The sequence below is a fragment of the Phacochoerus africanus genome, chromosome 4, assembly GCF_016906955.1.
Source record: "Phacochoerus africanus isolate WHEZ1 chromosome 4, ROS_Pafr_v1, whole genome shotgun sequence".
Classification (NCBI taxonomy): domain Eukaryota; kingdom Metazoa; phylum Chordata; class Mammalia; order Artiodactyla; family Suidae; genus Phacochoerus; species Phacochoerus africanus.
This window is the reverse complement of record NC_062547.1, coordinates 16,831,723-16,859,212: the sequence shown is the minus strand read 5'-3', so window position 1 is coordinate 16,859,212 and position 27,490 is coordinate 16,831,723. Positions and strand designations below refer to the sequence as shown.

Sequence of the window (27,490 nt, the reverse complement as noted above, 5' to 3'; positions counted from 1 at the left end):
TCATTTTTTTGTGGTTTGGACAATGTTCATACTTTTTTCTGTGTGCAGTGATCTTGTTTTTGTGTTGATCTATCATGGTCACGGAATGGCCTTGTCTGTGCTGATGTTTTGTGAAATTGTTTATTTGGACAGAACATTAAGGCTTAGCTAATAGTACCAGGCCAGCTCCCAGATGCCAGGAGCTGATTTTTCTTTTTCTCATAACCCACACTCATTCCTAACTTTTACCAATCTGTTTCTTCTCCTAGGATGCTCTTCTCTGCCCCCCTCCCATCCCCAAACTCCACAAAATCCCATTTTCCTTATGAGCTTTTCCTAAATATTCTTTCTCCATTAGATTATATTTTCTGAATGCATCTAAAAGTGTTTGTTGGCTTACAATATAGTACTCAGTTGTGTTCTATCTTGAATTGTTTGACTTGTTTCACATGTATTTTTCCTCTTAGTAGACTGTAAACCTTTTAGCGGAAGGGTCATTAAGGATCCCCCAGAAATGAGCACCCTGCAGAGGTGAAACTAATGGCTGGTCTTAGTAAGTGGGCTGGGGACAACTTGCTTCTGTAACGGAGCTACAGGTCTGCAGAGGAGAAGCCACCAGCGTGCCCGTTCCCCTGGTGGTTGCCATTTCTAACACCTTGTGCTGATTGGAAGAAAGCTTTTTCCAGCTTTTTTTTTGGAGTTTCATTCCTTTCAAGAGATATTTTTTGCAACTCTATTCTGTCCCTACCTGTCTGAAAGCTCCTGAAGTGCAGGATCTACCACTAATGCATGTTTGTCTCCTCTCACCCTCCCAAAGCATCTGGCACCAGACTTGGCGGGTGGAAGGAAAGGACCAGCAGTCCGACTAACCCCAGCTTCTGCCTGGCTCGTCGCGGAAAGTGGGGTGCATCCAAACTATCTCCCTGTCGGGCCGGGCGGGACACCTATGAGACTCCCTGCCTTGGCCTTTGGCTGAAATCGTAGGCATAAGGCCTCAGCCCAGTTAGCTGCACGCTGTATAGGCCCATCGTCGCTGTCCCACGCTGCTCTTTGGGCGGACACTCAACAGGTTTGGGGAAACTTTAATTAAAAGCTTTGAGTTTTAACCACTTTCCACAGAGAAGCTGAGATTGGACGGAGCTGGAGACATTTAAGTAATTGCCACAGACCGCAAGGCCGGCGGAAGGAATCGGCTCGGTTTTCACAGCGGGGAAGCGGCCAGCATTGTATAAAGCCGCCCCACACCAACTGTACGGATCAGCCAATCACAAAGCCCGAGAGGGTGTGGTCACCAATTAGAAAGTAGAGAAGGCGGAGCCGAAGGCTTGATTGGCATCGGTCTTGGGTGGAGGGGCCCATAGGCCTGGCATAGACCCTCCTGAAGAGGCTTCAATTCGGGAGGCCTTGCGCTGGCGGCCATCTTTATTTCTGGCAGGTCAGCTGACTTGGACTAGCTGAGGGCCAACACGTAGGCAGGCGGCATCCCTTTTCTCTGGGGAGCGGCTGAGGCCCTCCCCTTACACACTTCCCATCTCTCCGCGCGCGCCCCCGCCTTCCCGGTGAGCCTGTTTGGCGGGAAGTTGGCTTAGTTGGCTTACCTGTGGCTCAGCGGGCTCCCTGGTCCCTCCCTTATTTCTCCCCAGAAGCTTCTCAATCTTCCCCTGGTGATCTCGGCATAGGGCATAGTACCCCTTCGCACGGAGGACGCGATGGCTCCCAGGAAACGCCCAGAAACCCAGAAGACCCCTGAGGTGGTTTTACGCCCCAAGAGCAAGAGGAACAGAAGCCCCCGGGAGCTGGAGGCCGAGGCCAAGAAGCTCTGTTTGAAGGGCCCCGGTACTGCCTGCGCCTGCTGCTTTAATAATTCCGCCGTTTGGGGTTCTCACGCAAGAGGCTGGAATGGGGGGATGGGTGTTCCTAGGTTCGAGGCTGTCCCAAATTTTGGACGCCTCAGGCTAGGAATTTTATCTGCAGGTCTTTGACGCCTTGGAGCTTGGCTTAACCTCCCTCAGGTGATGGGAAGAGGCAGATGAGTTACATTACAAAGGACACAACAGACTCCAAAATCCTTGTTTGTACCAGGATTTTTACTCACTAGGGACTGCTTAAAATAATCCTACCTTGCCTGGAGGTGTAGCTGTATATCCTTGGTTTAGCTGCGAGAACCCTTCATTTCCTTCCTCTCTTGGGATGACGCATTCTTTGGGGTTTACTGGTTCTTGGACCTGGGGCTGTAAGGAATGCAGGGAATTGAAAAGACTGAAGCAGGGGGTCGTTGAAGGGTTTTTTGTTCAAGAGAAGAAAGAATTGGTTGTTGAGAGGTGGGATTCATAGAGGTGGGATCTGGTCCTCAAATACATGTTGATAATCCAGAGTTGCTTTATTCCTGTTCTAGGTGGAGCTGCCTCCCCAAAAGTAGCCTAGTGAATTTAGCGCCACGCCAGACCCTCTGGATCCTGCTGGTTTTCAGGAGAACAGATTGGACTTGGGACCAACAATTGGTCACCTCTTACATTACTTTAAAATAGAATTTAAAGAAACTGCTTTTTCTTAAAATCCTAAAATCTTTTTATTGTGCATTATATGTGATTTTAAAATTGTCACCCAACCCCATCAAGAGTTTTCCGGCCCCAAATGGGAAGAGTTCTGCAGTTCTTGTGTGTTTCTTTGGCGCAATTTTCAGGAACCCTGCAAGATCATAGTTAATTTCTCTTAAGAATTACTATTTTGGGGAATGTTTTTTGGAAGGGGCTGAATCCCTACTCACTATTTTTTGTGCTGGGTGAGACTGAGCAGAAGGTGGGAAAGGCCTTAGGAGGTGATAAGAGAGATTATCTATGCCTAATGAACCAACAAGTCTTTCTTTCTGGGATGTTTCAGCAGAAAAATCACTCTTGAGTGAGAATGGAGCGGAAAATATGTGTCTGTTCTGCTTGGCAGGTTCCAGCAGAAGATCTGACTCAGGCTGCCTTTGGGCGGGGTTGGCTAGCCTGCGGGTCCCCGCACCATGCAGCAGCATCATCAGGGCTCTCCATCATTATAAGCTGGGCAGAGCCTCCTGGCCATCACTACAGCAGGTGAGGTGTTTCCTGGCTAAAGTGCTCAAGGATTTGCATGGTGCCTTTTTACTACAGGATGGTCCAAAATTAGATGCTGGGTTGGGTTAGCAGATTGTCAGAGTGGTCAGACACCCACTTCTTGATGACTGCCTCACTGGGCACTCAGCCAGGTAGAAGTCCTATGCTGTAGGGGTCCCAGCACCCTGCCCCCTTGCTTTCCATGGTTAAATCATGTATATTGCAAATATATGTATGTACAGAGCCAGGCAGTTAGTTTTCCTTTAGTAGGAGGCCTTGGCCCCAGGCCTCATCTGTGAAGGAGTCAGAGATTGGCAATTTACCCTTGTGTTTTAATTCGACTTAATTCTTTTCTCTCTGTGTCAGGGTCTCCAGCAGTCCTTTTTGCACACTCTGGCTTCTTACCGGATATTCCAAAAGGCTGCCCCTTTTGACAGGAGGGCCACATCCCTGGCATGGCACCCAACTCACCCCAGGATCCTGGCTGTGGGCTCCAAAGGGGGAGATATCTTGCTCTGGAACTTTGGCATAAAGGACAAACCCACCTTCATTAAAGGGGTGAGCAGTTCTCTGTGCCAGATGATAGTGCCGAAAAAAATGTTTGTTGAAAGGATGAAATGTCATCTAGTGATGAGATGATTGGGAGGGAAATTAATTGTGGATATTTTCAAACAAGTGAATGGTGATGATACTCAACTCTCTTGAATGCCTGCCCTTAAAATAGGAGAAAGTTTGGAATATTGATCAGTAAGTCACCACATACTAAGCCCCTTCTGGTCTCCTTGGTCTCCTCTGTGCTACTCTCTTCCCTCATTTCCTATGCTTTAGCCATACTAGCCACTTCTAGTCCTGGAGATGGATCCTTGCACTTGGTGTTCCTTTGACTGGAGTGCCCTTTCCCATGGGTTTCTCATGGCTGGCTCTCTCTTATTCAGGTCTCAGCTCAATGTACTTCAGAAAGGCTTTCACTGACTGCTCTGCCTAAAGTCGCCCCACCTAATCACTCCCTATTCATTACCCTGCTTCTCTTCCTGTGCCCCCCCCAGTGTTTATTGCTACCTGAAATGTTTTACTCATTTGTATGTTTTTACGCACTGGAAAGTAAGCACCATGATGGCAGGGACCTTATCTTTCTGGTTGACCACTGTATCCCCAGTGCCTGGAACAATGGTTGGCCTAGAGTAGATGCTTTGTGTTTGTTGAATGAATGCGGGGCTGGGAGTAGTGTAATTGGATGGGTGGGTGTATACATACAAGATGACTAACAATGTAGCATCACAGATGGTAAATACTACAGAACCTGAGAGAACTTTTTGTGAATTAGAGTCAATAGAGAAGGTTTCATAGATGAGTGAGGATGGTCTGTGTGTGTGTCTTTTTGCCTTTTCTAGGACCGCTCCTGCGGCATATGGAGTTCCCAGGCTAGGGGTCTAATCAGAGCTGTAGCAGCCAGCCTACGCCAGAGCCACAGCAACATGAGATCCGAGCCCCGTTTGTGACCTACACCACAGCTCATGGCAACGCCAGATCCTTAACCCACTGAGCAAGGCCAGGGATCGAACCCACAACCTCATGGTTCCTAGTCAGATTTGTTAACCACTGAGCCACAACGGGAACTCTAAGGATGGTCCTAATTGTGCTAGTGTTTGTTATCAATTGCTCAGGGGTGAGGGGTATTGGCCCCTCCATGGAAGAGAAGACCCTTCACTTGTCCAGCTGAGGACTAACATTGGAGGGCTGTCCTGTGAAGTTTAGAGCTGGAGTCACCAATTCACATGCCTAGAGAAGCCAGACAGATAAAAGAATGATGTAGGATGGTGCTTAGCGGTCAACTGAAGATGATTGAAGCCTGAGATATTCTGATTTTTTTAAAAAATTGGGATGAAACACACATAACAAAATTTACCATCTAAGGCATTTTTAAGTGTGTAGTTCAGTGGCATTAAGTACATTTACATTCTCGTGTAACCAGTCTCCAGAACTTTTTTATCTTGCAAAACAAATTCTGTAGTCATTAAACACTAACTCCCCATTAAACACTAACTCCAGCCCCTGGCAAAACATTCTGCTTTCTGTCTCTATAATTTTGACTGAGTATTTCATAAAAGTGAAATCATACAGTATATATCTTTTTGTGATAGGCTTACTTCACTTAGCATAATGTCCTCAAGGTTTATCCATGTTATAGCATGTGTCAGAATTTTCTTCCTTGTTAAGGCTGATTAATATTTCACTGAATGCATATACCACATTTTGTTTATCTGTTCATCTCTTGATGAACATTTGGGTTGTTTCCACCTTTCGGCTTTTGTGAATCATCTGCTATAACACGGTTGTACAGATAGCTCTTAGACTCCCTGCTTTCAGTTCTTTTGGTTACGTACCCAGAGTGAAATCACTGGATCCTATAGTAACTCTTATTTTTAATTTTTGAGGAACTATTATACTGTTTTCTATAGAGGCTGCACTATTTTACATTCCTACCAACAGTGCACAAGCCTTTCAATTTAAAATATACTGAGTTTCAGAGTTCCCATTGTGGCTCAGTGGTAACGAACCGGAGAAGTATTTGAGAGGATGTGGGTTCCATCTCTGGCCTTGCTCAGTGGGCTAAGATCCAGCACTGCTGTGAGCTGTGGTGTAGGGTGCAGACGAGGCTCGGATCCCGAGTTGGCTGTGGCTGTATGGGCTGGCAGCTGCAGCTCCAATTCCACCCGTAGCCTGGGGACTTCTATATGCCATGGGTTCAGCCCTTAAAAACAAAAAACAAAAACCTAAAATATACTGAGTTTTAATGTTGGGAGCTAAATGAAATTCAGCATGCTTTGTAGCTAAACAAAACACATTTGTGAACTGGATTCTGCATTGGCTCACTGTTTTCCTACCTCTGGTTTAGAGGTAAAAGAGGTCAAGGGTAGGAGTTCCCGCTGTGGCGCAGTGGAAACAAATCTGACTAGGAACCATGAGGTTGCGGGTTTGATCCCTTGCTTCACTCAGTGGGTTAAGGATCCAGCGTTGCTGTGAGCTGTGGTATAGGTCGTAGCTGCAGCTTGGATCCCATGTGGCTGTGGTGTAGGCTGGCAGCTACAGCTCCGATTGGACCCCTAGCCTGGGAACCTCCATATGCCGTGGGTGCACCCCTAAAAAGCAAATAAAAGAGGTCCAGGGTAAACCCAGGATGAGTTTTGCTTGTTTGTCTGTTTTTTGCCACATGTCTGGCGTATAGAAGTTCCCTGGCCAGGGATTGAACCACAACACAGCAGCAGCCCAAGCTGCTGCAGTGACGATGCTAGATCCTTAAGCCACTGCACCACAAGAGAGCTCCCAGGGTGAGTTCTTTTAAGCAGAGCATTTGGAGAGCAGCTCATCAGAAAAGGCCAGGTTAGATAGGCTTGAAGGAGAGGATTCCAAGTGTGAGATGGGTATTCACGAAAATAAGTGCCTAAAGCCAGAAGAAGGGCAGCCAGAGGGGTGCTGTGGACAGAACCTGGTGGGCTTTCCACCCAGCTCGTGAGACAAGTGGCCACCAGAATGGGCAGCTTTAAGTTGAAGTCAGAACCTGGAGTCAGGCAGGACGAGGTTTTTTCCCCATAGGCATCCAGAATTTGGGAATAGAGAAATTAAAGAAATAGCCCGAGGAGTTCCCGTCGTGGCACAGTGGTTAGCAAATCCGACTAGGAACCATGAGGTTGCGGGTTTGATCCCTGGCCTTGCTCAGTGGGTTAAGGATCCGGTGTTGCTGTGAGCTGTGGTGTAGGTCTCGGACTCGGCTCGAGCCTGCATTGCTGTGGCTCTGGCGTAGGCCAGCGACTACAGCTCCCATTGGACCCCTAGCCTGGGAACCTCCATATGCCACGGGAGTGGCTCAAGAAAAGGCAAAAAGACAAAAAAAAGGAAATAGCTCGAGTGTCCTAAGGGAAGAGCCTCCTGACCAAAAAGGAAATGATAACTGCTTTTGAACTTGTGTCAAGCTGAAGCTGCTTTTGGTTTACATCAGCCTTTATTATAATGCATGTAAGTTTCCTCATATTATTGTGGAGATTGGTCTGGGCATTTGACTGAGTGACTGGCAGGGAGCTAGGTTGGCACAGAAGGGTATGGTAGTCTGGACAGTTGTCTGTTTTTACTCCCAAAAACTGATGGCAGAGTGTTGATTTAAGACCAGTGATTGAGGGAGCAGTGGTGCCTCTTTTCATCATTTCTTTTTTCACCTGACCTTGGATCTGATCTTTATAGCTTTCAGGCCCTTGGCAAAGGGATATGTATTACAAAGTGAAGATTATTTTTTTCTCATTGTAAAAATGATCTATGCTCATTATAAGAAATTCAAGCAATGCAAAAAAAAGTATAAAGAATAAATTATTACCCGAAATCCCCACTTGGGGCATCTTTATATGCATGTATATACTATTATACACCCATTTTTCTACTTAGATTTTTATGCAAATATTCTTTCCTAGAATTTGTTGTATTTTACTTATTAGATCATATTCTAATTTAATCTTCTTGTACTAGATGATGACCTCTCAAAAATATTTATTTCCTTTTTTTTGTAATGCCTTTGGTTTTGGTATCAGGGTAATGCAGACTTCATATAAAGAATTGGAGAGTATTCCCTCCACTTGACTACTTGACTTTTCTTTTCTTTTAATTTTTTTTTCAGTCTTTTTTTTTTTTTTTTTTTGTCTTTCTTAGAGCTACACCTGCAGCATATGGAGGTTCTCATGCTAGGGGTCCAGTTGGAACTGCAGCTGCTGGCCTATGCCACAGCAACACCAGATCTGAGCCTCTTCTGTGACCTACACCACAGCTCATGGCAATGCCGGATCCTTAACCCACTGAGCAAGGCCGGGGATCGAACCTGCCACCTCATGGATACTAGTCCAATTCATTTCCACTGAGCCATTCTGGGAACTCCTAGGTTATTTCTTCTTGAAGGAATTTGGTAGTTTGTCTTTCAAGTAATTTGTCCATTTTATCTGAGTTGTTGAATTTAGTGGTGTAAAGTTGTTTTTCATAGTGTTCCTTTATTATCCTTTTAATATCATAGGATCTGGGAGTTCCTGTTGTGGCGCAGTGGTTAATGAATCTGACTAGGAACCATGACGTTGTGGGTTGATACGTGGCCTTGCTCAGTGGGTTAAGGATTCGGCATTGCCATGAGCTGTGGTGTAGGTCACAGACACAGCTCGGATCCTGTGTTGCTGTGGCTGTGGCATAGGCCAGCTGCTACAACTCCAATTGGACCCCTAGCCTGGGAACCTCCATATGCCGCGGGAAGCAGCCCTAGAAAAGGCAAAAAGACTGGAAAAAAAAATGTAGGCTCTGTAGTGATGCCCTTCCTTATATTTTCTTTTCTTTTCTTTTTTTGGCCGTGCCCACAGTATGTGGAAGTTCCCAAGCCATGGACTGAACCCACGACACAGCAATGATAACACCGGATCCGTAACTACTAGGTCACCAGGGAACTCCCTCCCTCATATTCTGATATTGGTTATTTGCAGCTTCTCTTTTTTTTCCTGATCCATCTTGCTAGAGAATTATCAATTTTTTTGATATTTTCAAAGAATCAGCTTTTAGTTTCATTGATTTTTGTCTGTTATTTTTCTGTTTTCTTTTTTGTGGATTTTTCCCTATTATTTTCTTTCCTGCTTGAATATAATTTCCTTTTCTTTTTCTGGTTTCTTAGGATAGAAGCTTAGGTTGTTTATTTGAGACCTTTCTTTTCTAATATAGCATTTAATGCTATACATTTCCCTTTTAAGTATGTCTTTAACTGCATCTCACAGTTATGTTTTGTTTTCGTTCAGTTCAAATTATTTTCCAAATTCTTTATGAATTCTTCTTGACTTATAGGTTATTAGGAATGAAGTAGGTTATTTAATTTCCAAATATTTGGGGATTGTTCAGATAGTCTCTGTTATTTTCTAGTTCAATTCTGTTATGAACAAAAGACATTTTATATAATTCCAGTTCATTTACAATTTTTATTTGTATTATGGCTCAACATATGGACTGTCTTAGTGAATGTTCCACATGCGTTTGAAAAGAATGTGTATCCTGCTGTTTTGAGGTGCATTATTCTCTAAATGTCAGTTGGCTTAAGTTGGTTAATGATGTTCAAATGTTCTGTATCCTTATTGATTCCTATTGAGAGAAGAATATTGGAATCTCCAACTATAAAATTGTGGTTCTTTCTGTTTTCCTTTAGTTTTTGCTTCAGGCATTTGGAACCTTAGTTATTAGGTGCTTATGCATTTAGAATTGTGTCCTTTTGATGAACTGACATCTTTGTCATTGTGAGATGTCTCTCTTTATCCCTGTAATATTTCTTGTTCTGAAATAGTCTTTGATGTTAAATAGCCAATGTAGCTTTTTATGATTAGCATTTGCATTGTATATCTTTTTTTTATCCTTTTATTTTTAACATGTCTGTGTATTTGAATGTAAAATGAATTTCCTATGGGTAGTGTTAAAAAAAAAAAAAATCCAATCTGACAACCTCTGCCCTTTTTTATTTTTATTTTTTGGCCACCCATGGCATATGGAGTTTCTGGACCAGGGATCAGAGCCAAGCTGCAGTTACCACCTGTGCCACAGCTGTGGCAGCACTGGACCCTTAACCCACTGCGCCAGGCCAGGGATTGAACTGCATCCCAGTGCCCTAGAGACACTGCCAATCCCATTGCACCACAAAGGGAATTCCAGTCTCTGCCTTTTAATTGGAGCATTTGACCATGTGCATTTACTATGATTATAAATATGATTGGGTTTAAGTCTGTTATCTTCCATTTCTATTTGTCTCATCTCCATGCTCCATTTTTCTTTCTTGCCTCTTTGAATGAGTACCCTTTTTTGGGGGGCTGTATCTACAGTATATGGACATTCCTGGATCAGAGATCAAACCTATGCCACTGCTATAACTAGAGCCACAGCAATGACCATGCTGGATACTTAATCCACTGAGCCACAGGAGAACTCCTGGTTGAGTACTTTCTATGATTCCATTTTTAACTCCACCATTGAATTATTATTTACACTTCTCTTCCTTTCCCTTCTATCTTTTAGTAGTTGCTCCTGGATTTATAGTGTATATGTTTATTGTAAGAGTGAATCTTTTTTTTTTTGTCTTTTGTCTTTTTTGTTGTTGTTGTTGTTGCTATTTCTTGGGCTGCTCCCGCGGCATATGGAGGTTCCCAGGCTAGGGGTCCAATTGGAGCCGTAGCCACCGGCCTACGCCAGAGCCACAGCAACGCAGGATCCGAGCCGCGTCTGCAACCTACACCACAGCTCACGGCAACGCCGGATCGTTAACCCACTGAGCAAGGGCAGGGACCGAACCCGCAACCTCATGGTTCCTAGTCGGATTTGTTAACCACTGCGCCACGACGGGAACTCCAAGAGTGAATCTTCATAATAAACCACCTCACATGTATGGTAAGACTCTTACAACTATATATTTCCTTCCATTTTATCCCTTCTCTCATTGTCCTACATTTTACTTCTACTTTTCATTTTTATTTTTTATTTTTTTGGTCTTTTAGCCTTTTCTAGGGCAGCTCCCTTGGCATATGGAGGTTCCCAGGCTAGGGGTCAAATCAAAGCTACAGCTGCTGGCCTGTGCCACAGCCACAGCAAGGCTGGATCCAGGCCCTGTCTGCAACCTACACCACATCTCACAGCAACGCTGGATCCTTAACCCACTGAGTGAGGCTGGGAATCAAACCCGCAACCTCATGTTTCCTAGTTGGATTCGTTAACCACTGAGCCACGACAGGAACTCCTGTTTTTTTCATTTTTGGCCAACCCGCAGCATATGGAGCTCCCAGGCCAGGAATCAGATCCAAGTGGGAGCTGCGGCCACACCAGATCCCTAGCCCACTGTGCCAGGCCAGGGATTGAACCTGCTTCCCAGTGCTCCCAAGACTCCACCGATCCCATTGCCCCACAACAGGAGCTCCAAACTGCACATGTTTAAAGTTTATAATTTGATGCATTTCAATATATATATGTATATAAACTATGAAACCATCACCACAACTAAAATAATGAACATACCCATCACCCCTGAAGTTTCCTCATACCCCTTGATAACCCATCCCTTTCTGCCCTCTGTCCTGTCCCCTGAAAACCATTGATCTCCTTTCTATCTCTTGATAAGTTTGCATTTTCTACACTTTTATATAAATGACCTCATATAATATATACCTTTTTTTCTGGCTTTTTTCATGAAGCATAAATATTTGTGATTCATGTGCATTTCTGCACATATCAGCGGGGTTTTTTTTCTTTCTGAGTAGTGTTCCATTATATCAGTATACCGTAGTTTATTTATCCATTTACCTATTGAAGGGCATTTGTGGATTTTTTCCAGTTTTTGACCGTTACAAATAAAGCTTCTATGGACATTTATATACAAGTCTTTGTGTGGATTTATGTTTTCATTTTTCTTTTTTTCTTTTTTGTCTTTTTAGAGCCACACCTGCAGCGAATGGAGGTTCCCAGGCTAGGGGTCCAATAGGAGCTGTAGCTGCTGGCCTACACCACAGCCACAGCAATGCTAGATCTGAGCTACACCACAGCTCACAGCATTGCCAACTCCTTAACCCACTGAGCGAGGCCAGGGATGGAACCTGCAACCTCGTGGTTCCTAGTTGGAGTCGTTTCTGCTACACCATGATGGGAACTCTGTGGTTTTTTTTTTGTTTTTGTTTTGTCTTTTGTCTTTTTTGTTGTTGTTGTTGTTGTTGCTATTTCTTGGGCCGCTCCAGCGGCATATGGAGGTTCCCAGGCTAGGGGTCGAATCGGAGCTGTAGCCCCTGGCCTACGCCAGAGCCACAGCAACGCGGGATCCGAGCCGCGTCTGCAACCTACACCACAGCTCACGGCAACGCCGGATCGTTAACCCACTGAGCAAGGGCAGGGACCGAACCCGCAACCTCATGGTTCCTAGTCGGATTCGTTAACCACTGTGCCACGACAGGAACTCCGTGAACTCTGTGTTTTTATTTTTCTTGAGTAAATACCTGGTTGTGTAATAGCTAGGTTGTAGGATAGGTATCTTTTAAAGGTTTTTTTTTTTAATATTTAATTTAAAAACTTTAATATTTATCCACATATTTGCCATTTCTAGTGCTTTTCATCCCTTTGTATGATCCAGACTTCCTTTTGGTAACATTTTCTTTTTGCCTGAAGAGATTCCTTTTCACATTTCCCATACTACAGGTTGCTTGGTGATGTATTTTTCTTTCATTTTTCTGAGAAAAAGTCTTTTTTGGCTTTTTTTGTTTGTTTTTTGGAAGGTACTTTTGTTAGGTATAAAATTCTAGGTTTGCAGAATTTTTTCCTCCTTTTAGTATTTCAGCATATTGGTTCTTTGTTTGTTTTGACTGTGCCCATGGCATGCAGAAGTTCCTGGGACAGGGATTGAGCCCATGCCACAGCAGTAACAATGCTGGATCCTTAGGAGCCACCTTCTTTTAGTACTTTAACGATGATTTCTGATGCAAAGTCTGCTTTCATTCTTATGTTCTTCTCAATGTGATTTTTCTTTTTTCTTCTTCTGCTTTAAAAATGGTCCCTTTTGGGGGGGGGGGAATGGTCCCTTTGCTAGAATCCATGAGGACACAGGTTCGATTCCTGGCCCTGCTCAGTGGGTTAAGGATTCGCTGTTGCCATAAGCTGTGGTGTAGGTCATGGACACAGCTTGGATCTGATTTGCTTGGCTGTGGTGTAGGCCAGCAGCTGTAGCTCTGATTCACCCCCTAGCCTGGGAACCTCTATATGCTGCAGGTGCAGCCCTAAAAAGACAAAAAAAAAAGTCCCTTTGTCATATTTGTAATATTCACAGGTTCCAGGGATTGGCACATGGACATCTTGGGGGCCCATTATTCAGTCTACTCCAGTTAGCATGGATCTAAGTCTAGATGTGACCTGGCCTCACTCTGAGTCCTGAGGAATCTACTCAATGTTCTGTAATATTAAGTCTGTTTTCATTGTGGATGGTGAAAGTATAGATTGTTCTGCGGATTTCTCCTTTTATTCATTTCTGGTGGGTAGGCGTGTGTAGTTTCCTTATGCACATTCATACAAGACTTACTCAAGGAGTTCCCTGGTCGTTGCTCAGTGGTAACCAACCCGACTAGTATCCTTGAGGATGGGGGTTCAATCCCTGACCTCACCCAGTGGGTTAAGGATCTGGCATTGCTGTGTGCCGTGGTATAGGTTGTAGACACAGCTCAGATCTGGTGTTGCTATTGTGTGATTTGGCGCTACAGCTCCAATTCGACACCTACCCTGGGACCTTCCCTATGCTGCAGGTGCAGCCCTAAAAAGACCAAAAAAAAAGGGGGGGGGGCTTACTCAAAAATCTGAGGGGACCCCTCTGAAAAATCTCCAAAATGCTCTTTCTTGCGTGTCTTTGTCCCCAGCATCTTGCCCTGTTGGTGGCCCTGTTGGCTTTCCCAAGCTGTCTCAGCCCAGTGATGCTGCTGGGCGGTGGGTCCTCCTCTCAGGGCTGCAGCCTGCACTCTCAGGGCAGTCAGCTGGGCAGTGCAGGCCGCCTTGCTGCTTTCCCTTTTGTCTTGTGCTGCCTATCGCCCAGTGCCTGAAAACTTATTGCATGTATTTTTCCATTTTATTAGTTGTGTAAAGCAGGAGGATATATCTAGTTTCTGATTCTCCATCATAATTGGAAGTAGAAATTCATACTTACTAATTTTAGTAATTTCTCTGAGGGTTTAAATTTTTTTCCTACATGATCTTGTCATCTATAAATCATGTGGGTTTGATTTCTGCCTTTCCCATTTTTACACTTTTTTTTTTTTTTTGCCTGATACCATTGGCAAAAACCTCTAGTACTTTGTTGAATGTTGTCTGTAACAGACATCCTCGTCTTGTTCTCCATGATAGCAGGCTTTTTATGTTTTATTATTAAGATTTTGCTACTTTTTATTGTGGCAAGAGATACATAACATTTATCATTTTAACTGGGGCATTAAGTACATTTCTTTTTTTTTTTTTTTTTTTGGTCTTTTCTAGGGCCGCACCCACGGCATATGGAGGTTCCCAGACTAGGGGTCTAATCAGAGCTGTAGCCACCAGCCTATGCCAGAGCCACAGCAATGGGGGATCCAAGCCGCATCTGCAACCTACACCACAGCTCACGGCAACACCAGATCCTTAACCCACTGAGCAAGGGCAGGGACCGAACCCGCAACCTCATGGTTCCTAGTCGGATTCGTTAACCACTGAGCCACGACGGGAACTCCCATTAAGTACATTTCCATTGTTGTACAACCATCACCACTATGCATCTCCACAATGTTTTCACCCCAGAATAAAACTCTGTACCCATTTAAGAATGACTCTGTTACCTCTCCCTCTAGCCGCACTAATTTGCTACTGTCTCTGAATTCGACTACTCTAGGTGCTGCATATAAATGGAATCATATAGAGTATTTGTCTTTTGGGGTCTGGCTTCTTTCACTTAGCATACTGTTTTCAGGGGTCATCCATGTCTTAGCAGGTATCAGTACTTAATTCCTTTTGGTAGTTGAGTAATATTCCATTGTATTTTGTTTAGCTGTTCATCTGTTCGTGGAGATTTGAATTGTTTCCACCCTTTGCTATTATGATACAGCTGCCATTAATGTTCATGTATTAATTTTTGTTTGGACAGCTATTGTCAGTTCTAGGAGCTTGTTTGTTTTTAAAACTTGTTTTTAAATACTTTTAATCAGATTAAGATCCCTTTTTATTCCTATTTTCCCAGAAGCTCTTATGAATGATAACTGAATTTTATCAAAATTTTTTTGTTTTTGAAGTCAGCACATGATTTCCCCCTCCATTCTGTTAATGTGGTAAACTGAATTTTTTTGTTTGGTTGGTTTATTATATTCTATCTTGTCCTTTATGTATTTTGGTTTTTTTTTCTTTTTAGGGCCGCATCTGAGGCATCTGGAAGTTCCCAGGCTAGGGGTTGAATTGGAGCTGCAGCTGCTGGCCTCTGCCACAGCCACAACAATGCAGCATCCAAGCTGCATCTGCAACATACACCGCAGCTCATGGGCAACACTGAATCCTTAACCCACTGAGCAAAGCCAGAGATCGAACCCGCATCCTTATCGATACTAGTTGGGTTCATTACCTCTGAGCCAGAGTGGGAACTCCCAGTCTTTTCCTTTAAATGTTCTCTTTTTTTTCTTTTTTGCTTTTACAATTATATTTTTAGCAAGTGATACCACTTCCTTTAAAAGCACAGAACATAAAATGTATCATCTGGGCCATGTTAAAGTGTACAGTTAACACTATGTTCACACTGTTGTGTAAGAGTTACAGAACTTTTTCGTCTTGTAAAACCGAAGCTATGCCCACTGAGTAACAGTTTCCACTTCCTCTTGCAGCCGCACTGCCGCACTTCTATTTTCTGTTTCTATGAATTTGAAGTACTTTAGATACCAAGTTTTAATGGTTTTACTTTGTTATGTCAGAGAATATTCTTGTAGGAAGTACACACTAAGGTATTTGAGGGTGATGGGACATCTTGTTAGAAATTTATTATCAGATGGTTCCAGAAAAACCATTCTTTGTGCTATTATTCTTGCAACTTTTCTATGAATTGAGATAGTTTGAAAATTTGTCTTTTAAATAGATCTTGTTTTTTTCTTTTCTTTTTTTCTTTTTTTTTTTTTTTTTAGGGCCACACTCACAGCATATGGAGGTTCCTAATCGGAGCTATTGCTGCCGGCCTATACACCAGAGCCACAGCAACACCAGATCCGAGCCACATCTGTGACCTACACCATAGCTCATGGCAACACTGGATCCTTAACCCACTGAGTAAGGCCAGGAATCTAACCTGCAACCTCATGGTTCCTAGTCGGATTCATTTCCACTGCCCCACAACGAGACCTCCTAGATCTTGCTTCTTCCTTAAATATTTACTACATTCACCCCGAAGCCATTAGCATCTGGAATTTACTTTGCAAGAAGTTTTTAATTGTGACTCAGTTTTTTTTGTTGTTTTGTTTTTGGTCTTTTTGCCTTTTCTAGGGCCACTTCCCGTGGCATATGGAGGTTCCCAGACTAGGAGTCTAATCGGAGCTGTAGCCACCGGCCTACACCAGAGCCACAGCAAGTCGGGATCCGAGCTGCATCTGCAACCTACACCACAGCTCACGGCAATGCCAGATCAGTTGTGACTCAATTTTTAAATAGGTATCAGACTATTCAAATTTTTTCTTTTTTTCTGTCAGTTTAGCAAATTTGTACTTTTCTAGGAATTTGCCTGTTTCCTCTGAATTTTAAAATTTGTTGGAGTTCCTGTCGTGGCTCAGTATTAACAAACCCGACTAGTATCCATGAGGATGCAGGTTTGATCCCTGGTCTCGCTCAGTGGATTAAGGATCCGGCGTTGCTATGAGCTGTGGGACAGGTTACAGATGAGACTCGGACCTAGGGTTGCTGTGGCTGTGGTGTAGGCTGGCAGCTGCAGCTCCAGTTCAACCCCTAGCCTGGGAACTTCCACATGCGTGGGTGTGGCCCTAAAAAAAAAAAAAAGACAAAAAATTGTTGGCAAAGGGTCATTTATGATATCCTCTTATTATCTTTTAAAATGTCTTAAGATTTATGTTGATAATTTTTTCTGCCCATTAAATTGGTTATTTTTGCCTTCTTTGTTTGGTCATTCTCACCAGAGATTTATCAGTTTTATTATATTAGTCTTTTCAGGGAACCAATTTTTGGCTTTTTTGATTCTCCCCACAGTATATTTGCTTTATTTCATTGATTTCTGTTCTTAACTTTTTTTTTCCTCCTACATTCTTTGGTTTTAGTTTCTTGTTTTACACCTTCTTGAGATGGATGTTTGAGTCGTGTCATTGATTTTTAGCCTTTTTTCGTATTATGAATAATGTTCCTATGAATATCTGTATAAATGTTTTTACATCAGCATACATATTCATTTCTCTTGAGTATATCTCTTGGGCTTTTATATATATGTGTATGTGTACATATACACACATATATATGTATCTTGGGTCATATGATAACTTTCTGTTTAATTTTTTGAGGAATTGCCTGTTTTTCAAAGCAACTTCTCCATTTCAGTTTCCCACCAGCAGTGGAAAGAGGGCTTCAATTCTTCCACTTCAGTCCCTGTCAACACTTGGCTTACAGATAAAAATTGTACATATTTAAGGTGTACGACATGGTATTTTAATATATGTATATTTTGTGAAATAATTACCACAATCAAGCTAATTAATAGTTAAAATCCATCACCTCACATAGTTACTGTGTGCGCGTGCGCATGCTGAAAACACTTAAGATCTACTCTTTTGGCAAATTTCAAATACGCAATACAGTACTATTGACTCTAGTCACATGCTGCATATTAGATCTCCAGAATGATTAAAACTTTGTACCCTTTGACCACCATCTCCCCATTTTTCCCATCCCCTAGCCCCTGGCAACCACTATTCTAGTCTCTGCTTTTATGAGTGATTTTTTTAGATTGTACCTGTGAGATCATGCAGTATTTGTCTTTCTGTGTCTCACTTACTTCACTTAGCATAATGTTCTGCAGGTTTATACATGTTGTCACAAATGGCAGGATTTTCCCTATGATAATATGCAGAGTGGAATTCAAAGATAATATGGTAGTTCTATTTTAATTTTTTTTTTCTTTTGTTGTTGTTGTTGTTGTTGTTGCCATTTCTTGGGCCGCTCCCGCGGCATATGGAGGTTCCCAGGCTAGGGGTCGAATTGGAGCTGCAGCCACCGGCCTACGCCAGAGCCACAGCAACTCGGGATCCGAGCCGCGTCTGCAACCTACACCACAGCTCACGGCAACGCCGGATCGTTAACCCACTGAGCAAGGGCAGGGACCGAACCCACAACCTCATGGTTCCTAGTCGGATTCGTTAACCACTGTGCCACGACGGGAACTCCCTATTTTAAATTTTTTGATGAACCTCCATTCTTGTTTCCATACTGTTTCTACCAATATACATTCCCAAATCAGCAGTATACAAGAGTTTCTTTTTCTCCACATCCTGGACAGCACTTGGTATCACTTTTTTTAAAAATAATAAGCATTCTAACGGGTGTGAGGTGATGTATCACTGGAGGTTTGCATTTCCCTGATAATTAGTGATGTGAGTACCTCCTCATATATCTGTTGGCCATTTGTATGTCTTCTTTGGAGAAATGTCTGTTCAAATCCTTTGCCCATTTTTCAATCAGATTGTTTCCTTTGCTATTGAATTGTCTGTGAGTTCCATATATATTGTCACTATTAACCCCTTATCAGAGAGTTTGCATATTTTCTTCCGTTCTATAGAATTCCCATAACATTGTAGAATTCCTATCTCTATTCTTAAACCATATTATTGTCTTTTTTTTTTTTTTTTTTTGGCTGCACCCATGCACGCAGAAATGCCTGGGCCAGGGATCAAACCCACACCACAGCAGTGACAACGCCAGATCCTTAACTGCTAGGCCACCAGTGAACCCCCATTGATCTTTTTGATTATAGCCATCCTAGTGGGTGTTAAGTAGTATTTCACTGTGGTTTTGATTTGCATTTCCCCAATGCCTGATGATGTGGAGCACTTTTTCATGTGCCACTGGCCATTTGTATATCTTCTTCAGAGACATGTTTATTGAAATTTCTGTCCTTTTAAATTAGATCTATTTTTAAATTTTTATTTGTGTGTGTGTGGTTTTTTTGGGTTTTTTTGGATTTTTTGTTTTTTTGTTTTTGGCCACACCTATGATATACAGAAGTTCCAAGCCAGGGATTGAACCTGAGCTACAGCAGTGTCAACACTGAATCCTTAACCACTGGCCACCAAGGAACTCCAGTTAGGTCTATTTTTTAAATGTATGCTGATCACAATTATTTTCAAGCCTGTGTCTAATAGTGCTAATACCTGGATCTCTTGTGAGTGTCTTTCAACTGTTTTTTTGTTTTTTGGGGTTTTTTCATTTTTTATTTTTTAGGGCCGCACCAACAGCATATGGAGGTTCCCAGGCTAGGCGTCAAATTGGAGCTGTAGCTGATGGCCTACACCACCACCACAGCAACCCTGGATCCGAGCCACATCTGTGGCCTACACCACAGCTCATGGCTACACCAGATCCTTAACCCACTGAGGGACTGAACCTGCGTCTTCAAGGATGCTAGTCAGATTTGTTTCCTCAGAGCCATGGTGGGAACTCAACTTTTTTTTTTTCTCTTAGTCATTATTTGAGCTTGACTTCTGATATGCTGGATAATTTTGATTTAATTTGATATGCCAAACTTTTAGAGATATAATTTGAAGTTGTGAGTGCTGTTATTTTCCTCCAGAGAGAATTTTTTCCCTCTGACAGGCAAGTAGGATGGAACCAGATCACCTTAATCTGGTCAGAGACTGAAATGAATTTAATCTGGACTTGTCTTTGTGAGGGATGGTCCATTTCCAGTTTGTTCTTATTTCGAGGGTGTCAGGGATCCTGACTAAAAGCTGTGTTTTTTCCAAGACCTCTCCTCTTTGACAGGTCTGAACTCCAGTTTTTGCCCTTCTCTTGATGGCCAGAATCTCCGCTCAGCTTCTCAGCTTCTAAGCCACCACTTTTAAGTCAGCTTTTCTGCTTCTCCACTTTCTTATCTGCGTGTGCCTCAAGAAGAAAAGCAGCATCTAAATGTCAGGCTTACTGTTCTGCTTCTCTTCTCTCTAGGAGGCTAGATTTCAAGTCCTTGATGCCTTGGTAGCTCTTCATTGACTTTAGGAGCTTTCCTTTGAGAACATATATATTATCTGCCTTTTTTAGTTCTTTTTTTTTTCCCTTTTTGACCTCATGTGCTGCATGCAGGCATTTCCAGGCCAGGGACTGAACCTGTGCCACAGCAGTGACCTGCGCCACAGCAGTGACAACACTGGATACTTAACCCACAAAGCCACCAGGGAACTCCTGTCGTTGTTCTTGACAAAAGGCTGGCCTGACACCAGCTAACCCACTAGCCCTGGAATTGGACGTCTCAAACATATATATATATATATATATATATATTTTTTTTTTTTTTTTTTTTGTCTTTTTGCTATTTCTTTGGGCCGCTCGCGCGGCACATGGAGGTCCCCAGGCTAGGGGTCGAACCAGAGCTGCAGCCACCGGCCTACGCCAGAGCCACAGCAACGCGGGATCTGAGCCACATCTGCAACCTACACCACAGCTCACGGCAACGCCGGATCCTTAACCCACTGAGCAAGGGCAGGGACCAAACCCACAACCTCATGGTTCCTAGTCAGATTCGTCAACCACTGCGCCATGACGGGAACTCCTCAAACATATTTCTTTTTCATATTTTGTCGAGATTTGGTTAGTCATCAGCACAAAAGTTGGTCATAACTACTTAGTCACCCTTGCTAGAACACTCATGCACCTTACTTTAAAATGCTTATGTGTGCATTTATTACTAAGGCTTTGATGTAGGGCCAGTCCTTTTCTTAGAGCAAGTGTTCACTGATTAGGGTTCACCTGGTCTTACATAAACTACACCCAAATGCATTCTTTATAGGGTTTAGTTTTCATTTCTCAAAAATGGAGACACAGGGGGTTCCCCTTGTGGCTCAGCAGTAATGAACCTGACGAGGATCCATGAGGACTTGAGTTCCATCCCTGGCCTCGCTCAGTGGGTTAAAGGATCCAGCACTGCCATGAGCTGTGGTGTAGGTCACAACATGGCTTGGATCCCATCTTGCCATGGCTGTGGCCAGCAACTGCAGCTCCGATTTGACCCCTAGCCTGGGAACCTCCATATGCTGCAGATGCGGCCCTAAAAAGCAAAAAAAAAAAAAAAAAAAAGTGGAGACATAATTGAAAATTACTTGTGAAGCAATCTGATTATAGATTCTTTTTAAATTTTCATTATTTCCCACCCTAATTGTTTATCTCAACTATGTTTAATTTGACTATTATTTTTAGCAAATCATTTTTCATCTAGCTTTTCCAAAGTGTTCAATGTGGTTTTCATAGGAATAACAATAGTCTTACTTTTTGCACATATTTCATAAGTTTATTTAAATTATATATATATTTTGCTTTTAGGGCCGCCCTTGTGGCATATGGAAGTTCCCAGGCTAGGGGTCAAGTTGGAGCTGTGGCTGCCGCCCTACTCCACAGCCACAGCCACAGGAACACGGGATCTGAGCCATGTCTGTGACCTACACCACAGCTCGCAGCAATGCTGGATCCCTAACCCACTGAGTGGGGCCAGGGATTGAACCCACATCCTCAGGGATACTAGTCGGGTTTGTTACTGCTGGGCCACAAGGGGAACTCCTAAATTATATGTTTAATGAAATGTTTAAGTGTTTGAAATTTAGTGTTTAATTGGTTAATAAATTACATGTTTAATTAAATTACACGATTACAATAAAAAGTACAACTGGCATATACAGGTTTAATAACAAACACAATAACCCTCTGTAAGCATAGACCTCAACTAGAGGGCTAATGGGAGCAGATTATCTTACTAGCAGCAGGGCTTTGGGGAACCGTGGGCATTGGTTAGTGCTTTATAGAGGGAATGAAAAGTATGTTGAATGACTTAGTGGATGTTGTGTAAGAGGCCTTGTAGAGGTAAGGGTGGGATAGCAGGAGTATATAGAAGGGGAAGAGGAGCCTTGAGGATATAAAGTTCTTAAAACAATGCCTGATACATCATAAGCACTTAATAAACTTATGTTAGTAATGGCATCATGATTATTTTCTTTTTCTTTTTTTGGTCTCTTGTCTTTTTGGGACCACACCCGTGGCATATGGAGGTTCCCAGGCTAGGGGTCGAATCAGAGCTGTAGCCGCCGGCCTATACCACAGCCACAGCAGTGCGGGATCCGAGCCGCCTTTGTGACCTACACCACAGCTCACAGCAATGCCGGATCCTTAACCCACTGAGCGAGGCCATGGATCGAACCTGCAATCTCATGGTTCCTAGTCGGGTTCGTTAACCACTGAGCCACAACGGGAACTCCCATAATTATTTTCATCATTGTCTGGGAGGTCTGGAAGTTCAGAAAGGAACTCAGATCTGACACCTGCCCTCCTAACCAGCCACTGTTCCAAGCTGAAGTGCTTGTAAAAAGAGCATGTGTATAATAAAGAAACTATGGTCCATCCACAAAGTGGAATACTCAGCAATCAAATGAGATGAACTATAGACAGAGCAATTTGGGTGAATCTCAGGCATTATGCTGAATGAAATGAAAGAAGCCAGTCTCACAATGCTTTAAACCATGATTCATTTATATGACAGCCTGTCAAAGGCAAAACCACTGTACAGTGGTGGAGAATGGATCAGTGGTTGCGAGGGGTTAGGGGTCAGGGGTCAGGGGAGGATGTGACTACAGTAGGAGAGGAGGGATTTTGGGGGACAGGTGACAAAACTGCTCTACATCCTGGTTCTGGTGGTGGTTATTTACATCTGTATGTGTGTTAAAACTCAGAACTGTGTCCCTAAAGCAACCAAATTTACTGCCTGTTAATTAACAATATAAAATTAAAACCTTAAATAAAGAGTACTATGGAAAGCATCTAAGCTGGCCTGGCCCCAAGTGCAGCCTGGCCGGCTCTTATGTCCGAGCAGAGTATGTGCACCCAGGCTTTGTTTTTTTCCTGGGCCATAGTCACTCACTGGCTTTTTTCTTCCTTGTGTTAGATTGGAGCTGGAGGGAGCATCACTGGGCTGAAGTTTAACCCTCTCAATGCCAACCAGTTTTTCACCTCCTCAATGGAGGGAACAACTAGGCTGCAAGACTTTAAAGGCAACACTCTCCGAGTTTTTGCCAGCTCAGGCACCTGCAAGTGAGTAGTTTAACTAGTAGGGGAGAGGGCTTCGAGGCTCTCCATGTAGTTCTGGTGAGAGCATCCCATCCCATTTCTTCCACTGAGACATGGCACAGGGAAGAAAGGAGAGGTGTCAGCTCTTTTCCACCCTTCCATCTTTCTCACACTCTTTCTGTAACTGCTCTTACTCTGGGCCAGGTGGGTTACTGCTTCAGGGAAGGGTTCTGGAGTCTCAGCTTTTCTCTGAGGGGAGGGCTTTGGCTCCTCTGTCAGTCTTTCCTGTAGTAGAGTAGACCTGGATTCTCACTAGACAAGTCAACATGGCATTAGTCTAGAAAGCCACTTAAAGCCTGGAGCAGGAACTAAGAACTTAAGGTTCCATTCTCTGTGTTCATTGGGGTATAATGACCTGGCCAGTTTCTTGATAGAAACGTAAATGGATAGAAGCATGTTCATAAAACACATTGGACTCCCCAAGAGTGAGTGGCTGGAGAAATTACAAAATGCTCGTCATTTTGACTTCTAGTTAGAGACACAACTCTGCTCCCTAAGCAGTTGAGGGTGTAGGGGTCTTACTAGCACCAGGCTGCCTCACAGGTTAAGAAATACACGAGCAATAGAACAGGACAGGGTGGCCTCAGCTCCATCTTATTCTTCTACAAGAAGCTCTCCTTCTGAAAGATATTAACAGGGGATGCAAAAGGATATATAGCCAGGATTTGAGGGGGAAAATGTGACTCTGCGCTGTCTTGGCTGGGCATCAGGATCCCTGAAGCAGCCCCCAGCACCTTCTCTTCATCCTCAAGTAGCCTGAGGACAAAAGAGCAAGGAAGACAGAGCTTTCCCCTAAATGCTCAGAAGGGGGCAGAAGTTCCTTTCTAGCCAGCTGTGAGGAACAGCTGGGCAGTCCCTGTTCAGTGTGTCATCTCCCTTGGCCCAAAGGGTGAGGAGTAGAGAGAGCAATAGCCAGGCCTGTAGGGGGCAAGCCAGTCTGGGCACTTGCCTATGACTCTGGGTCTGGCAACTTCAGGGACTCTTACTAGCTGAGGGTCCCAGGCCCAGTAGTAACTGGACAAGTTCCTGAGCCCCATCACCCCCATACCCTCTGTCTGGATGGTAGATGAGTCTGAGTGCTCGTCACTGGGAGTCCGCAGCAAGACAGTTCACGCAACATGTACTTACTGGCTGCTCTGCATTAGACATGAACTGCAGCACTGAATACATGGAATTTGCCTCTGTCCCCAAGAATCTTACAGCACAGTCTCTCCCTCCAGCATCTGGTTTTGCAGCCTGGATGTGTCGGTCAGAAGCCGAGTGGTGGTCACAGGAGACAATGTGGGGCATGTGATCCTGCTGAACTTGGACGGCAAGGAGGTGTGTTCTCTGGAGCCCAGGGCCTCCCCTTCCCTCTCTGACCCCCAGCCTCGGTTCTGCACCCCCATCTGAACCGAGCTCTTCTCTGCAGCTTTGGAATCTGAGAATGCACAAAAAGAAAGTGACCCATGTGGCCTTGAACCCATGCTGTGATTGGTTCCTGGCCACAGCCTCCGTAGATCAAACAGTGAAAATCTGGGACCTGCGCCAGGTTAGAGGGAAATCCAGCTTCCTCTACTCGCTGCCGCACAGGCATCCTGTCAACGCAGGTGTGATATACCAGAGCTCATCCTTCCGCAGACCCTGCAGACCCAACTGCTTCTGGGGTTTTCCCTCAAAGTGTAGAAGCCACTGGGTCAAACCTTTACCCCGATAATGGCCACGCTGAGGTCTGGGAGCCTTTCTGACTATAGCTGTCCCCATCAGCTGCCGAGTTTCTAGAATGTTTTTGTTTGCAGCCCAGACTCACCTCCCCGCCACCATGGCTGTCTGGAGAGGAGTGGGAGGGAGGTGCCCCTGCAAGAGGCTCATGAGGGCAAGGACAGCAGGGGGCCTGTGGTTCCTTGGGCTCAGGGGCTTTTCACTTTACCAGCTCTTTTCAGTCCCGACGGAGCCCAGCTGCTGACCACTGACCAGAAGAGCGAGATCCGGGTTTACTCTGCCTCCCAGTGGGACTGTCCCCCAAGTCTGATCCCACACCCTCACCGCCACTTCCAGCACCTGACACCCATCAAGGTAAGTGATGGAGGGAAGGGAGCTGTGATCATGGGGTGGGTCACGTCCACCCAGGGTTGGAAGAAGGCGGCAAATACGGAAGCCTTTAATCCCAGCTCTCTTCCTTCCCTGACACAAAGCAGTCCCTTACTCTCTGCTCTTTATGTCCCAGCTCTGCAATACTATTTTGCAGTTTTCTTCATGGTTCTTTGATAAGCTTATTTTCCTGAGTTTTTTGGACACAGCCCAGATCTCCCATTTTAGTGACCTGTGTGTGCAGCTGATATGCAAACAACATTATCCTTCTGTTAGCGGCTTCTCTAGCCTCAGCGCCCACCCTCCTTCAGAGTTCAAGTCTGGTGATTCTTTCCTGCCGACGCCCTCAGGCAGTATGCACCCTGCCAGTTCTTCTGCTCTGTGTATTCTTTTCTAGACCCACAGCCCCTCTTCAGACCTCCAGGTCTCACGCCTGGACTTCTTTGGTCAGTAAAGCATAGTTCAAGCAGGCAAACCCCCTGGGTTAGAATCCTTGGGCGAATTAAGCAAATTTGGATCCCAGTTTCCTCATCTATAAAAAGGGAGTAATGGTATCTGACTGACAGGGTTGTTGTGAGATAAATCCATATTTAAAGCATAGGGGACCCACGCTTAGCACCTAGTCGGTACTCACTAAACAGTGATGATTCAGTAGTGGAGTGGCCCTCACGTACCTCAGATCAAGTCCAAGCTCTCAGCAACACCCGGTCCCTCACCAGTTGGTGTTCCCACGGATCCTCTGTCCTCATCTCCCACTTGGTATCCAGCCAGGCCAACAGACAGCATCCCAGGTGTGAGTTCTTTCCAAGCCATTGTTTGTACTACTTCTTCCTTTCTTCCTACCAACCTCGTCTTTTCTCCTTCGAAACTTCCTCGTAACGCTTTCTGGGGAAAACCCCATCGGGTTCTGTCATTGTAGTAACTGCCAGACTTGTTTTGAGCAGGGTGATCTGGGGAACACAGGTATCCTCCCCCTTTTCAGCCACTAGCCATTTTCTACTCAGCTCATTATTCAGGCCGATGGAGGTGGGAGAACAGCGTGATGACCTCAGAACGTATGTCCTGTTTGGTTTTGGTTTCCCGAGGCTTTTCGCTTTGTTGTTATAGGCTCACCTCTCTGGTTAATGTCTGGGTCGGGCTGATGTTAAAACATTTATCAGCTGGTATGATCTCAGGAAATGCAAAAGAGAGAGAAGGCCTGAAGGTGTCCTAAGGGTAAGGTAGGCGGGCTGGGGATTTCAGGTTTGCAGTGGTAGATGCACGCGCACTTGCAAACTGTTTTTGTCGTTTCATGTAGGTCTTCTCTTCGTTATTAAATGGTTGGCAGTTGTATTAACGGTGGTGGTGGTAAAGATTACTTTCGATGTCCCTCTTGATAGTATTCTGCACTTACTCTTGTGACCAGCCTCTTCATCTCCTAGGCAACCTGGCATCCTCGGTACAACCTCATTGTCGTGGGCCGATACCCAGATCCTAATTTCAAAAGTTGTACCCCTCACGAATTAAGAACAATCGATGTGTTTGATGGAAGCTCAGGAAAGATGATGTATCAGCTGTATGACCCAGAATCCTCTGGTATCATGTCGGTGAGGCTTGGGCCCTTAAATAATAGTGGGAGAAAGCAGGGACCCAACCTACCTTACTGACCAAAAAAGGACCAGAAATTAGTCCTCATGTGCCCTTCTCCCAGTACCTTCACGCCCTTCTCATGCTTACCCCCTTGTCTCTGCAGCTCAATGAGTTCAATCTCATGGGGGACACGCTGGCCTCTGTGATGGGTGAGTGCGTCTCAGGCTGGTCAAGCCCACCCTACTCCCCAAGGTTCAGTGCAGGTTAACCTCAGCCCAGCCCCACTGCCTTCACCCCAGGGTTGTAGACAGCAAAGAAGATAACCAGGAGACAGTGGTCTCTTTGGCCTAGGCCCTCCATCCCTCTTGCTTTGCCTTGGTCACAGCAATGCTCGGCTGCTGTCTAGTTTCCTGGTATCTCCCTACCAAGTCTTAGGTTCCTCGGGCCAGCCCCAAGTTCTCGGAGGGTGATAATGGAAGGTGCAAGTCAGATTGGTTTCACTCCTCCTAGGTTATCACATTCTCATTTGGAGCCAGGAGGAAGCTGGGATGCGGAAATGAGAGACATTTATGGAGGTGGGGGCCAAGCAAGGGCTTGGAGCCATATGAGAACAAGTTCTTCAAGAAGAGGCGGCTTTGTGTTGAAGGGCCAAAGGTATCCAAGTGTTAGGGCTGAAGCAGGGGCACTGGGACTGGGACACTGGCATGTACTGCTCTGGACTTAGCTCCAGAAACTTCTCCAGAGTTGGCGACCCAGCTGCCCTGAGGGTCCCTGCTGTATCTAGCCTGGAGCCAAGCTTCTCTTTTTCTTCTCTGACACGCAGTGCCAGAGGGTCAGGTAGTAGTTTTTGATGTGTGCTCACTATTCACATGGCCAATAAAACCATACCCAACTGAGTTTTGGAGTGGATC

The 27,490-nt window shown here is 44.5% G+C and overlaps 1 protein-coding gene across 3 annotated transcripts; it reads left to right on the top strand.

Annotated features, from left to right (window-relative positions):
- The first annotated feature begins 1,429 nt into the window (after nt 1–1,429).
- On the top strand, nt 1,430–27,475 carry DDB2 (damage specific DNA binding protein 2). Of its 3 annotated transcripts, none has more exons than XM_047775821.1 (10): nt 1,430–1,538; nt 1,659–1,815; nt 2,920–3,056; nt 3,423–3,614; nt 22,759–22,904; nt 24,161–24,260; nt 24,352–24,529; nt 24,853–24,995; nt 26,432–26,596; nt 26,743–27,475. In XM_047775821.1, exons 2-10 carry the CDS (start codon nt 1,689–1,691, stop codon nt 26,845–26,847), a joined length of 1,293 nt encoding a protein of 430 aa, XP_047631777.1. In that variant the 5' UTR covers nt 1,430–1,538; nt 1,659–1,688; the 3' UTR covers nt 26,848–27,475. The 3 variants fall into 3 exon arrangements, with proteins under 3 accessions (XP_047631777.1, XP_047631776.1, XP_047631779.1); XM_047775823.1 differs by having other exon boundaries at nt 1,432–1,815; nt 26,743–26,788; nt 27,090–27,475; XM_047775820.1 differs by having other exon boundaries at nt 1,431–1,815.
- Nucleotides 27,476–27,490: the final 15 nt, after the last annotated feature.